This window comes from Acyrthosiphon pisum, chromosome X (genome assembly GCF_005508785.2).
Source record: "Acyrthosiphon pisum isolate AL4f chromosome X, pea_aphid_22Mar2018_4r6ur, whole genome shotgun sequence".
In the NCBI taxonomy this organism is placed as follows: domain Eukaryota; kingdom Metazoa; phylum Arthropoda; class Insecta; order Hemiptera; family Aphididae; genus Acyrthosiphon; species Acyrthosiphon pisum.
In genome coordinates this window covers 103,124,836-103,139,440 of record NC_042493.1, presented here as the reverse complement: position 1 = coordinate 103,139,440, position 14,605 = coordinate 103,124,836, and the positions used below count along the sequence as shown (strand labels likewise).

General features: G+C 26.6%; 1 protein-coding gene across 1 annotated transcript; it reads right to left on the bottom strand.

The window, feature by feature from the left end:
- Window positions 1-5,900: 5,900 nt before the first annotated feature.
- On the bottom strand, window positions 5,901-11,113 carry LOC103310020 (RNA-binding protein squid-like). The gene is made up of 8 exons (XM_029485357.1): window positions 10,956-11,113; window positions 10,588-10,628; window positions 10,389-10,516; window positions 6,825-7,103; window positions 6,660-6,762; window positions 6,516-6,569; window positions 6,019-6,108; window positions 5,901-5,959 (listed from the first exon to the last, which is right to left on the bottom strand). Exons 1-8 carry the CDS (start codon window positions 11,111-11,113, stop codon window positions 5,901-5,903), a joined length of 912 nt encoding a protein of 303 aa, XP_029341217.1.
- Between the last annotated feature and the right edge of the window lie 3,492 nt (window positions 11,114-14,605).

Sequence of the window (14,605 nt, the reverse complement as noted above, 5' to 3'; positions counted from 1 at the left end):
TTTATTTGTTTATTTGACACCAAAATTATAATAAGATTACAAATAAAATACGTATAATTACATTCAATAATAGTTTTCATTTCAAAAGAAAAGCTTGTGCTCAAATAAGAGAGTTCATTATAATACATAATTTTTTTTTAATTAAGATAATATAAAATATAATTATAGTTAATAACAATAGTATATAAATATATGATTATACTGGATGATTTTAGAAACCTAAGGTGTTTGGCATGCTTCTTATAACTATTATATAATTTTAAATTTTAAATACTTGGTTCTAATGACTTACAAATTTTTATACCTCCAATGATTGTGCTACAGTTGCCAAAAGTAGATAGTAAAACAAATAGCAGATTTAATACTCGATTTTTCATTACTCTTAGTAATATATTTATGATTAGATCTTATGTCATCAAATTTAATAGAGTACAAGTAAATTAGAATATTTTTTATAAAAATAGAATTTTTACTGATATTTATAAAAAAATTAATTATTGATTTTATTTCAAAAATTATTCTTAACAAGTTATTTAAAATTATGTTTAGTGGGTAAATGTGTGAAAACGTAGGAATAACGCTGTCCCATCTTACTTTGCATACTCATCTTGCCCCATGTTCCCCTTTATAATTTATAATTAGAATGAATAACAGATAAAATATTAGTTTTATATGAATTTACATTCACCCACTAGCACAGAAGCTTCTGAGTGATAACGAAACTAATAATGCCTATACCCGCTGCGGAATAAGATGATGACTGGTCGCGCAGGCAAAACAACTTCCTCCACCGCACCGCTTGTCCTTGCGACCACTTCCAGGGGTTTCAGGGAACCAATCAAAAACCGGCTGTGCGAAACGGATGCAAAACGGTCCACCGCGCAGTCATCATCTTATTCCGCGGCAGGTATATAGGTATGGCCTAGGTTATACGAAACGAGTTTCACGAGCATTAAGAAAAGTTGATTGTATCGTCCCGCATAAGCTAGGCACAATTGGACAACATATTTTAAACTACACATAAAAGAGAAAGGTGATGTAGGTACCTACAACTGCCTACCTACTCTATGGGTGACAATGTAAAGTAACCAAAAGTAGATACCTACTTATCAGTTGTGCTGGCTAATTGACTTACACAATATCCAAATAATATTATATCATAATATTTACCTACCAACACATTCTCACAGTACGTACTTGGAGCTTATATTGACGATAATAATTTCATTCACGAACATTGTTACGTTGTTGAATTTAGTTTTGCAAGCGTCAAACGACTTAAATGTATATTGTTTTTATTTTATTTTACTTTTATTGTTTGGATTTGGGAGAAGCAGGAGATGCAGGTACAAATCTCAGAAAAAAAACCCACGGAAAATAGCCCAGAAAAAAACATAACAGAAAAAAATCACAGAAATATAAATATGAACACAATATTATTATGTATACGTCACGATAAATTGTGTTATAAGTTATAAGTTAAAAAATTCTAAAATGTATACAAAAATTACACAAATATATAAATAATAATATAATAAGTTAATACAAAATAGGTGGTAGTATAATATATTTAGATAATAGATAATATTTTTGTATGTATATGGGTGCCTAAGACTTTTGTTTTTTTTAACTTATAACTTATAACTTATAACTAAGTAGTATGTACACATGACTGACGTTTTTTGACTTATAACACAATATATCATGACGTGTACATAATATTGTGTTCATGTTTATATTTTTATACAGTTAACAATTAATTATTATTTTCATTTTAATATATTATTATATTTTGTTATAGGTGCACGGTAATTACTCAAGTTAGGAGTAGAGTATGTATGTGTTCACATTTATATTTATATTCCTGGGCTTTTTTTCCATGGGCTTTTTTCCGTCTACTCCTAACCGGGCCCATATCAAACAGAAAAACACCGTAAAATCATATATTTTGTTCTATTATTGTATTAATATCTTAGTGAAGTGTGCGATATGAATACTTTTATCCCATCCATGGTTCTAAATTTCACTTTTTTAATGTATTTAAATAATAATTTTTGTACATTTAATAACATACTTATTAATAATTTTTTTCTCACATATTTTGGGTTTTCAATATTTTATTATTAATGATAATGTATAAATCATTGTTAGTCCGAGGCCTAGTTATTATTAATGATTGATAACATTTGGAAATATTTTATTTTATTTTTTAACTTAAGTACCATAATATTATGTAAATAATTACAAATCACTAATATTAATATTATAACAGTTAAGTTTCATGAACAGAATTATAATTTAAATGATTTTAAATTTTTTTTCTTTTTGTGCGCTTTTAGTTTATTTTATCATTCCATATCATTGATGGGATATTTTATGCATATTATGTTTCCTTTGGTATTTCAAAAATTTATCAACGGATTAAGCCTTGATGATAAAAATTTTAAATTCTCCTAATTATTTTAACATTTATAACAATATTAGGTATTTTTGAAAAAACACGCGGTTTTTTTTCTAAATTAAATCATTTAAAAATTCCCTTTTAAATAGAATAATAGAGTAACTAGTATTTTTTTAGTTATGCGGCAAAGACCAATTATAATGTTTTTATAACCATCAATAATTTTTCTATATTAGCCATTATAGGTACAATTCTAATAGCAGTTGAAACAATTAAACACTTGTTAGTTGTATGCAATTGAAATTTCTTTAGAAGCATTTTGATATTTTTAATGAAAATATAAAAACTTTGGTAGGTACATTCAACATTTATTTAAATAAACTTTAAAATTTGATAGAATTGGTTTCAGTTAACATTTTATTAATATCTTTGAGGCAAATTCCATACCATATTCTAAAGTTTTAAGTATTATAAATGTCCTGTCAATTGTTTTTCAGTAGTAGAATACCACGATGGAAAAGTTAATTGATTTAACTCACAAAAATACAATTTTCAGGAGCGATTAGATTGTTAATAGTTTTAGGGTGTACATTACTTGGGAAGAAAGTGTATTTATTATATCTTTATCATTATCAATTAAAAAATCTAGTTTGTATTGGTTACAAGATTTTGCCTTTCCACCATAAAATAATTTGGGGGTGCTAAATTCAAATTTTAGGGTGCTAAGCACACCCAAGTCCCCCTCAAATTGCGCTCTGGAAATGTTAATTGAGCTAATGGTAGGTGTATATTTATACCAGTCAATATCAAACAAAATTTTACAATAATTTGTAAGCCACATATCTAGGATATATATCTATCATATCCACATTTTTGTTTGAGTTGGTTTTGACTATGTGTATATACTATGTATAATAATTTATGTACAGCATAAAATAATTAATTAACTCAAGCATTGATTAAAGCAATAAATTAAGATAATAAAGATAACATTTTCTTAATAAGCGATCATATTGGCATTGGATATTGGTACCTATTTATGTTTAATTCGCAATTTGTATCGTGTATAGAGTGAACGTATGTAGTGTAAGTGTGTAACGTGATATGTAAATGGATATGAAAATTCCAAACAGAAAGAAGCAAGCCGTGCATTTTAGGCGATGGACGTAAATACCTAGAGGGAATCGATGTAAGTACTGAAAAATGTTGTAGTATCCGATACCGTTGTACTAATAAAAATTGTTCTTCTAGTCTGCTTGTTAATAATGATGTTACAATAGTTATTAATATAGGTATATGCTTAATGATCATAATCATAATGTAATTGCTGATAATATCGTAAATAGGTAAATTGTCAAATCAACGCTGTCTTTGTACGCTGCGCCCGGACAAGAAAATCGAAAATATCCCCCGACTTGTTGTGCAAGTGCAAAGGCGCAGATTGGTTAAAAAGAGCACGGATTGCTACACAATTTAAAGGGCAAATAACAAAAAATTTTGGGGTAATTTTAAACATGTAGATTATTTATAAAATATTAATAAATTTTATTTTGTTTTGTTTAAAAAAAATAATAATCATTGAATATACGTTAAAAACATAAATAAGTACTAAGTTATAACAAACTTTCAATCAAAATTGTACAGTCTTCGCTAAGGAATGAAAAGGTTCTAATGTAATTTATGTAATTGTTCAGGGAAACGTTTTTAAGTTGGACATTGAATAACTTTTTTCACCATAAATACTAAATCGTGAAAATGTTATGCAATAGGTATCAAGAAAGTTCCAAAGAACACAACTTTACCTGCAATTTGTTTTTCCTAAATTATTGATCGAGTTAATTATAAAAATTAAATTAAGTTCAGCACGCATATTATTTTACGCATATTATAGGATTATACTAAAACAAAGTCAAACAGTCGCGGTTGGTAGATGGGTGAGTAAAAATAATCCTATAAAATTAATTTTTCAAAGTATCGCATTAAAGTATCGAGTATTTTTTGACGAAATTATTTTGTGAAATACTCGATACATGGTCTAAAAATGTATCACGATACAAGATACTCGATACTTCATATAATTGTATCGAGATACAATTGTATCTAAGATGCGTATCTTAGATACTTGTATCGAAGATACTGCCCAACCCTGGTAGTAATATCTGGTAACTGGTGCTATAGAGGTAGAAATGTACTGAAATGTGATGCTTATTAATAACTATTTACTACTAACTTTCAGAATCTATTCTTCTCATCCATAAATTTATACTAGCAGAAAAGTTTAACTATATTATGAAGAAACAAAAAAAAAACAAAGATCAGTTTAAATATTTGATCATTTATTTTAATTAGCGTCTTATAAAAAATATTCCATTTAATTATATTAAAAAATACCATTGGTCTACAAAATATAAACTTATTTTATGAAATATAAATTCTGTGTATTACTAATTAGTAATTAGTAATTACTGTTATAAATTCGTCAGAAATAATTAACACATCTTATAATGTTATTTAGAACTTGAATAATTAAAGTTTATATGTAAAAATAATAGTAGATTTAGTAAAAAAATGTATACCTATAATATAAAATATATACTATTAAGTATTTGACAATTAATAGTTGTTGGGCGTCTGATACAATTAAAGTGAATTTGGGACAATCTCCCTTAGAATAACTATAATATGTACCAATAAAAAATACAAAACAAAAATTGAGTCAAAAATTGTATAAATGGATGTTTCCAAAAAAATTTGAATACTGACAATAATATTATAATCATACTCGGACGAAATTAACTCTTACATAATTTATAAATTCTACAGAATAAATACCATCCTTTATTCATTTGAATTCAGAAAACATCTGCAAGTTAATTTTAACACAATTTAAATACAATAATAAAGTTGTAAGTTTAACAAAAACTTAATAATGTTATGTCTCCTATTTACTTTGCTTTGTACAATTTAAAAAATATTAAGATTTATTTTTTGTTAACATTTTAACACTACAATAAAAATAAAACAAACCAAGAGCCTATTATAATTGTGTATATTGTTCTTATACTATAAAAATAAATGTAATAATTAATAATCATGATACAATATTAAAATAAACATAGAACTCAGAATTTTATTTTTTTATTTATTTGTACCTATACATGTATATTAAAATGGCTTCAAAGAGTTTATACATTAAAAAGCAGTGTCTTGCATAAATTATGATATTTTTACCAGTACAATGTAAACATTTATAAACTTGGTAAGGTAATACCTAAATTGTTCAATAAGTAACTCTTATTAAATAAATTGTAAATATACAATTAATAAAGTGAAATCAATACACTGAGTGGATAATAAATGTAAAAAAAGATTTACCAATAATACAAATATTAAAACAAATAACAAAATAAAATTATTAATTCGAAAAGGAAGCCGAATACTTTTATTTTACCCTGTCTTCAATTATTGTGCAATGCAATCAATATTTAGAGTTTACCTTTTACTCCACAATATGATTTCCATTGACACCACTTGCTTCATTGCCTTCAGACCAGGTACCTAAAATAAATATTTATTGAAAACTTGATAACTATAATTATTATAATAATAATATTAACCTGCTTCAGCTCTAGCAACATAACTTGGATAACCATAACTATAATGGTAGTTAGGATAGTATCCTGTGTATGGTGGATAATAACCATAACCTGAAATAATGAATATTATACAAAACATTATTTGACAAAATAGATTTAAAAATAATGGCTGGTGTAAGGCTTATAATCTATATTTACAGTAGAAAGTGGCTGTAATGACTTTCAATGGACTGGAACAAAGGTTTTTTTATAACAGGTGGGTTATAAAAGCATGTAGTATACAATATACTTGTTAAATACCTATGTACATAATTATGTATCATATAATAGACCTCTAAGAAGAGAAAATTAAAATTGGGTAGGTCACACAAATCACTGAACATATTAATGTCACAAAAAAGTTTAGGACAATTTATAGAATCACTAGCTTTATATAAAAGTAAGATAAGTTGTGACTCATTAAATAATGTCATTATAACTGATTTCTACTGTATACTGTTGTCAGAAAATATATTTACCTCCATAGCGGTAACCTGGTGCATGGAGGGCATAACCTGCTTGAGGTAGAAACCCTGTTAAAAATATAAAATGTAATATAACAATAAATTATTATTAAATGCAATATTAATAGTATTAAGTAATAAAGACTGCTGTATAATTACCTCCTTGGCCCATAACGTTCCCTTGTGAAAGATTCATAGATCCCAAAGCACCAGGTATAAATCTCTTATTCCTAAGTTTAACGTCTGCTATATTTATATCAACCTAATAAATATTTAAAATGAATAAAATAGTCTGCATAATTATATAGCTAATTAATTAATTACTTGTTTATGCCTGATCACATGTCTTGGCAATCTTAATATTTCAGTTACTGCCTTAGGGTCATCAATCATAACAAAGCAAAAACCTTTTCGTATGTTATTCACTCTATCAAATTTCATCTCAACTATTACATGAGGTGTGTAACGTTTGAAATAATTTTTGATGTCATCATCGGACATTCTTGAACACAATCCTCCAACAAATAATTTAATACGCTGTGGTATAGCTTTTTTAGGTTCAATTTTCATGTCATTGATTAGATGATTATTACATGCCAAGGCCTTTATTAAAATTAAAAAATAAATAAACTACATTTTTGAATTACACACACATGTTTAAATATATATAAATATTATGTAATAATGAGATAATATTATTCTTGGTCATAACTAATTTACAAGAAACTAATACTTGTTTATTACTTACATACTTAATTATTAAATTACATTAAGCGTAATAAGGATTGTAACTTTAGACATGGTATATAGCAATGGTTTTCAAGCTGGGTGCCGTGGCACATTGGTGTGCTGCTGTCTTTCGCAAAGTTCAACTATTCATCCAAGAATAAAATTATAAAAATATAATTAATAGAAATTTGTTAGTCCGTCAAGCATACATTTCTAATTAAATGTACTCATATAATTGTAATTCAAAGCAATTTGTTCATTAAATTATTTAGTGCAAAAAAAAAAAAGGTCAGTGTGCCGTTCACATTTTTTTAGGAGCACGGTGTGCGGCATTCAATAAAAGCTTGAAAACCACTGGTATATAGTAATAAAAATATTGAAATTCATATATGGTAAAATAAAATGGTACATAAAATAAATTTGAAGTATTTATACTATATATATCATTCATTCATATTTAAATAACTGATATTGGAGAATATTGTGTTTATTACTCAACCAGTTATCCAGTTTTATAATAAACAATTATTGTCAGGTAACTTATGATTGTATTTGGAGTCTGCATATAGGCTTTATGTTTAAGGAAGTTGAGTTAATTTATTAATCAAACAAATAAATTAACAATATAGTAATATAGTTTGGTATACTTGGTTAAACAATTTAACTTAGATAAATATCATAAAGAGTATTTTTATCTTTTTCGATTAAAATAAAGAAATAAAAAAATAAAAATAGTTGAAGATACAGCTGTTCTGAATCTTTACCATATTGGATCATTAGTCATAACTGTACAATCTATATAAATATCATGCAGTACCTAATAAAATGTATTACATTTTGAAATTTATTCATTTTCTACAAAGCCCCTTAATAAATTATCCACACCATTTAATTTATTACTTAAGTATGTTAAAAACTTGTTAAAATTTAAGAATTAAACTCAAGTATAACACAGTATACTAACATTGTCCATGTCTTCTATTGTCTTGAATACAACGAAAGCATACCCTCTACTCTGACCAGTCGCAGCATCTACTTTGAAATCAACATATTTAATTTCACCAAATTTACCAAAGTGTTCACGTAAATCTTCTAAAATATACAAAAAAAATGAATTGATTACGAATTTTGGTATGTAACAACAGGTATTTGTCACAAACTTACTTTCAGTTATTTCTTCTTTCAACCCTCCGATGTATATTTTTCTGAAAAAAAAACAATAATAGTACTAATTATTGAAACATTCGACAAGCGAAATAACGAGACGTCGTCGAGGTAACGAAGACGCCAATGCTTCAAGTAATATAACAAAAACCGACGATGACACGGCGAAACGTCCAGACTCAGAAACCCACATCGAAACCTAACCTAATAATCAAGGCTGGGCAAGTTAACTATTTTTTTTAACTCATTAAGTTAAGTTTATTTGGAAAAATGTAAGTTAAGTTTAAAGTTAAAAGTTACTTTCCTTTTTTATTTAACTTGTTAAAGTTACAAGTTAGTTGGAAAAAATAAGTAACTTAACTTAGTTAAAAATAATTTACTTTTTTTTTTTCATATAAAACTTATAATTACACCATTTACACCTCATGTTAAAGATCTACAAATAACATAATATTATAATGTAGGTCTTTATATCTTAAAAAAATGTATTTTGTTGTAAGTACTTATATATTATGAAATCCAACAAAATAATTAAATTATTTGTATATTTTATTTTTTTACCTAAAAGTTTTCCAAAGTGATGGTAAAACTTTTAAATTTTACTTTGTTATTACCAACTATGAACTAAATATTAATAATCAAATTAATTATAAAAGTATATAATTTAACGTGTTTATAAAATGAATTGACGAGTTAAGTTATAAGTTACTTTAAAAAAAAAGTAATTCGTTAAGATAGAAGTTACTTCTTAAAAAAAAAGTAACTCGTTAAGTAACTTAGTTAAAAGTAACTTAACTTTAACTTTTTAACTCGTTAATGCCCAGCCTTGCTAATAATGATACTATTGTAGCCACCAAAATTCTCCGGAAAAACGGAAAAAAATCTAAAACATATTTTATAATAACCTGCCAAGGTGAAACTATTGGACGTAGGCAGTAATAATTATCAGACTGACCAGAAAACTGTACAGAGAGTACCGGACATTCTCGGGTTGGCAGCGGCCTTGACATGCTAAATATTTATTTTTTTTTGAGGGGCTGATTCCAACGGAAATTCTGTCTTACCTATCATATTCCGGGTCGTATGCAAAATTACTGGAGTTGTTTGTTGTGACATTTTCGGCGGCGCTGTTAAGGTGCTGTCTTCCAACAAGAAATTTATTACGCCGTGGTATAGCTTTTTTAGGTTGAATTTTCATGTCATTGATTAGATGATAATTACATGCCAAGACCTTTATTAAAAAAAAAAAAAAAAATCAACTACATTTTTGAATTACACACACAGTAAATATAAATATTATATTAATATAATTATTATGGAACAGTGAGATAATATTATACTAGGTCACAACTACCTATTTTACAAGAATTTAAAACTTGTATATTACCTACTTACATAATTAATTATTTAATTACATTAATCATACCTATTAAGGATATTAACTTTAGACATAGTATATAGTAATAAAATATTAATATTAATATAGCATAATAAAATGGTGCATAAAATAAATCTTAAGGATTTATACTATGTAGGTAATTATATCATCCATTCATATTTAACTAATAAATATTGGAGAATATTGTGTTTATTACTCGACCAGTCAACCAGATTTTTAATAAACAATTGTCAAGTAACTTATGATTGTATTTGAAGTCAGCATATAGGCTTTATGTTTAAGGAACTAAGCTAGTTGATTTAATTTATCAATCAAACAAATAAATTAATAATATAGAAATATAGTTTAAGTTACAGCTGTTTTCTGAATCTTTACCACAATGCACCATTATACTGTACATCTATAAATAAGTAGGTATGCAGCAGTATTTAAAGTGATTATAATTATAAATTTATTTATTTATTTTCCTTAAAAGCCCCTTAATAAATTATCCACATCATCTAATTTATTACCTAAGACGTATGTTACAAACTTTAATCCCTAAAAGTTTGTTAAAATTTAAGAATTAAACTAATAAAATAAAAATGTATACTTACATTGTCCATGCCTTCTTTTGTCTTGAATACAATGAAAGCAAACCCTCTGCTCCGACCAGTGGCAGTATCTACTTTGAAATCAATATAATTGATTTCACCAAATTTACCAAAGTGTTCACTTAAGTCTTCTAAAACATATAAAAAAAGTAACATGTTACGAATTTTGATATGTAACAACAGGTGTTTGTCACAAACTTACTTTCAGTTATTTCTTCTCTCAACCATCCGATGTATATTTTTCTGAAAAAAACAATATAGTATTAATTATTGAAACATTCGACAAGCGAAATAACGAAACGTCGTCGAGGTAACGAAGACACCAATGCTTCAAGTAATATAACAAAAACCGACGGTGACACGGCGAAACGTCCAGACTCAGAAACCCACATTGAAACCTAACCTAATAATGAGACTATGGTAGCTACCAAAATTCTCCGGAAAAAACGGAAACAAATCTAAAACATATTTTATAACAATCAGCCAAGGTGAAACTATGGAATGTAGGCAGTAATAATTATCAGACTGACCAGAAAACCATACAGAGAGTACCCGGCGATTTTGTCTTACCTATCATCTTCCGGGTCATATGCAAATTCACTGGAGTTGTTTGTTGTGGAATTTTCGGCGGCGCTGTTCGGGTGATTTTGCTGCTGTGCGTTGTCTGTTTTTTTCAAATGTTGCGAGGTATTTTGTTCGTGTTTCGTACGTTCGTTTTTTTCGGCCATTCCTAATGTGTGTAATACGAACGGTTGCAAAAAAATGTTAATATTAACACTCCTAAATATTTTCTAAACGTAGAAAAAACACTATGTAACAATACAAAATAGTTAATTGAAAAAAAGGTAAATGTACGTGTTTAAAAATAGGAACGATAACGGTGTTGATCGAATTAAGGATGGGAATTGACTGAGATGACGATAACAAGTATAATATGTCGTGATATCACCGTGTAGCCAAAAAAAAAAAAATGGCTGATCGACTGCAATAGCGCTGCATAACGACCACCAACGGTACCTATCGGCATGCTATCAGCAAAACGTTGTTATCGCAGTAAGCTAAATGTCTTTGCTAAATGTATTTGGCGGTAATTCATAACTGTATCGAGTAAATTAAAAATATAACATTAGATATACCCGAGGCTAAGATATTATGATACAATTTAATTGTGTAGGTACCTACTATTTAAACATATAAAAAAAGAAGTTGATCAAATTGTTTGTCCGCGAATAGTTCAAACGGATACATATCAATTGATCGCAAGAAAATTGCTCGAAAACTTTTGATCGAAAAAAAATATTGATCGCAAACGATAATAATTGATCGCAAACAACAAATTCGTTACTCGATAACGCGATTACTCGAATTTATTAGGAATATAATAATTATTTCGATAATTCAAACAACAATTTGTACTTAAGTATAAAGATAAGATAGGATTAAACCGATAGTAGTTTTATATCGTACGTCGACGTGGTGAATGTAAAATCCGAGATAGTTATCGTTTCAACATTACACTATTATACAGTGTACTTCAAATACTTCGGACACGTTTTTACCATCATAAGTTTTGTATATGTAAACAGTGAACAAAATAAATTAATGTTGGTACCTATTTTTTACACATACGGGAAAAAATGTATAGTGTTTTTTATTAGGCGGGTAAGTCGTGGATGTCGCTCTGCTGTACAGTAGGTTACAAGTGGGTTACTGTAATGGATGGAATTAAATTTGAATCCAATGATATTATATCATTGTATACGAAAAACGATTCTGAACGGAGATGATTTGTCAGTCTAGGATATATTATTTTTAAAGAAAAACTTATGGAGAACCTTGTACCAAATTTTAAAAACTTAGTTATAAAAGAAAAAATTTTTACGATTTTTCAACCACTAAATTACTTGCAAATTTTCGCAATTTTGACATATTTCGTATAAATTTGAACTTTAAATGCTTATAAATAAAAATTGTGACAATGTATTCCTTTTATTTTGCAACTGCTATTGTAAAAATATGTTAGGAGCCTTGTATTAAATTTCCAAATCTTAGAATTAAAAAGAAAAACTTTTATGAATTTCTGTCTAAGATAATTTGAACATTGCCGTAATTTTTACGTATTTAGTCAAAATTTGAACTTTAAATGCTTATAAAAATAAAATCGTGACTATATATTTCTTTTATTTTTCAATTGCTATTGTAAAAATATATTATGAGCCTTGTATTAAATTTTGAAATCTTAGATATAAAAGGAAAATTTTTTATGAATTTCTAGCATAAAATAATTTACGAATTTTCGTGATTTTTACATAATATGTTGTCAAAATTTGAACTTTAAATGCTTATAAATAAAAATTGTGACAATGTATTCCTTTTATTTTGCAACTGCTATTGTAAAAATATGTTAGGAGCCTTGTATTAAATTTCCAAATCTTAGAATTAAAAAGAAAAACTTTTATGAATTTCTGTCTAAGATAATTTGAACATTGCCGTAATTTTTACGTATTTAGTCAAAATTTGAACTTTAAATGCTTATAAAAATAAAATCGTGACTATATATTTCTTTTATTTTTCAATTGCTATTGTAAAAATATATTATGAGCCTTGAATTAAATTTTGAAATCTTAGATATAAAAGGAAAATTTTTTATGAATTTCTAGCATAAAATAATTTACGAATTTTCGTGATTTTTACATAATATGTTGTCAAAATTTGAACTTTAAATGCTTATAAATAAAAATTGTGACAATGTATTCCTTTTATTTTGCAACTGCTATTGTAAAAATATGTTAGGAGCCTTGTATTAAATTTCCCAAATCTTAGAATTAAAAAGAAAAACTTTTATGAATTTCTGTTTAAGATTATTTGAACATTGCCGTAATTTTTACGTATTTAGTCAAAATTTGAACTTTAAATGCTTATAAAAAAAAATTGTGCCTATGTATTTTTATAATTTTTGAATGGGAGTTAGAACAACATATGTGGACCCTTCTATTAAATTTTCAAGTATTTTGTCCCAGCTAATTTTTTTTTATCAACATTTATAAAAAAAAAATCAAAAAAAATCGATTATTTCAATTGCCTATAAATAGATTAAAAATTAGTGAAATATTTTGAAAATAAAACTATATAAAGAAAATGTCAATTTAAACAACTGGTAAAATTTTCAAGTGTCTACGACTCATACTTTTTGAATAATAACAAATATCAAAAATCGTTTGAGGCTAAACCGTTATTTAATGCGGTTTTGTAAAAATTTAAATTTCAAACACTCCTAAAAATTTTTTGTCTTAGTCCGGTTGAGTTTTTTTTACAGATATTTAAAGAAAAACTTATGGAGAACCTTGTACCAAATTTTAAAAGCTTAGTTATAAAAGAAAAAAATTTTACGATTTTTCAACCACAAAATTACTTGCAAATTTTCGCAATTTTGACATATTTCGTATAAATTTAAACTTTAAGCACTTATAAAAAAAAATTGTGACTAACGATTTTGGATTTTTTTTTATCACTGTGAGAACAACTTATAAGAAACCTTGTATTAAATTTTCAAAGTTTTCTATCCAACCAAAAATTTTTTATCGTTATTTTAAAAAAAAATACTTAGAAAAATTGAAAATTTCATTTGTCAATAAATAGCTCAAAAAAAGTCAAAACACTTTGAAAATTTAACCCTGTATAGACAACGCTAATATAAACATCTGTTGCAAATTTCAAGTGCTTACAATAATTATTTTTTGAGTTACAGTAAAATTAAGTTTTCGTTTTTGTCAAAAATTGGTTTTGCGTAAAAATTCGCGTTTTTCCGTTATTTTTTTAAGGTTTTTCCTGCCGCTTTTGAAAAGTATTGGGAAATTTTCACTTTTGACCCCCCAAAGTACCAACTAGATTCACTTTCCTTTCAGAAAAGGTACAACTTTTGAAAATCGAAGCATTTTTACTGCTCCAAAAGTTGTCGTCAGACACAAAAAAAAAAAAAAAAAAAAAAAAAACACACATCATTGTAAAATCAATACATTCATCACTTCGTTCAGAATCTAAAATAAATCAGAAAATGTACTATTAGCCAGTTAACAATATTTTTTAGCATTATTAATTTTGAAATACACAGATATATTTTTTTACAGAATTTTTGAGTTATCGAACTGAGGTCCAAGATAATTGACAAGCTTTTGACCAAAATATTTATCAGCGATCAGAGTTTTTATACTAGAGACTTT

Excerpts from the sequence above, each read along its gene's own strand:
- LOC103310020 (XM_029485357.1), bottom strand. The coding sequence starts at position 11,113 with ATGGCCGAAAAAAACGAACGTACGAAACACGAACAAAATACCTCGCAA. Across the intron at positions 10,629-10,955 it reads TATGACCCGGAAGATGATAG|AAAAATATACATCGGATGGT; the intron begins GTAAGACAAAAT and ends TGTTTTTTTCAG. Across the intron at positions 6,570-6,659 it reads GAACGTTATGGGCCAAGGAG|GGTTTCTACCTCAAGCAGGT; the intron begins GTAATTATACAG and ends TATTTTTAACAG.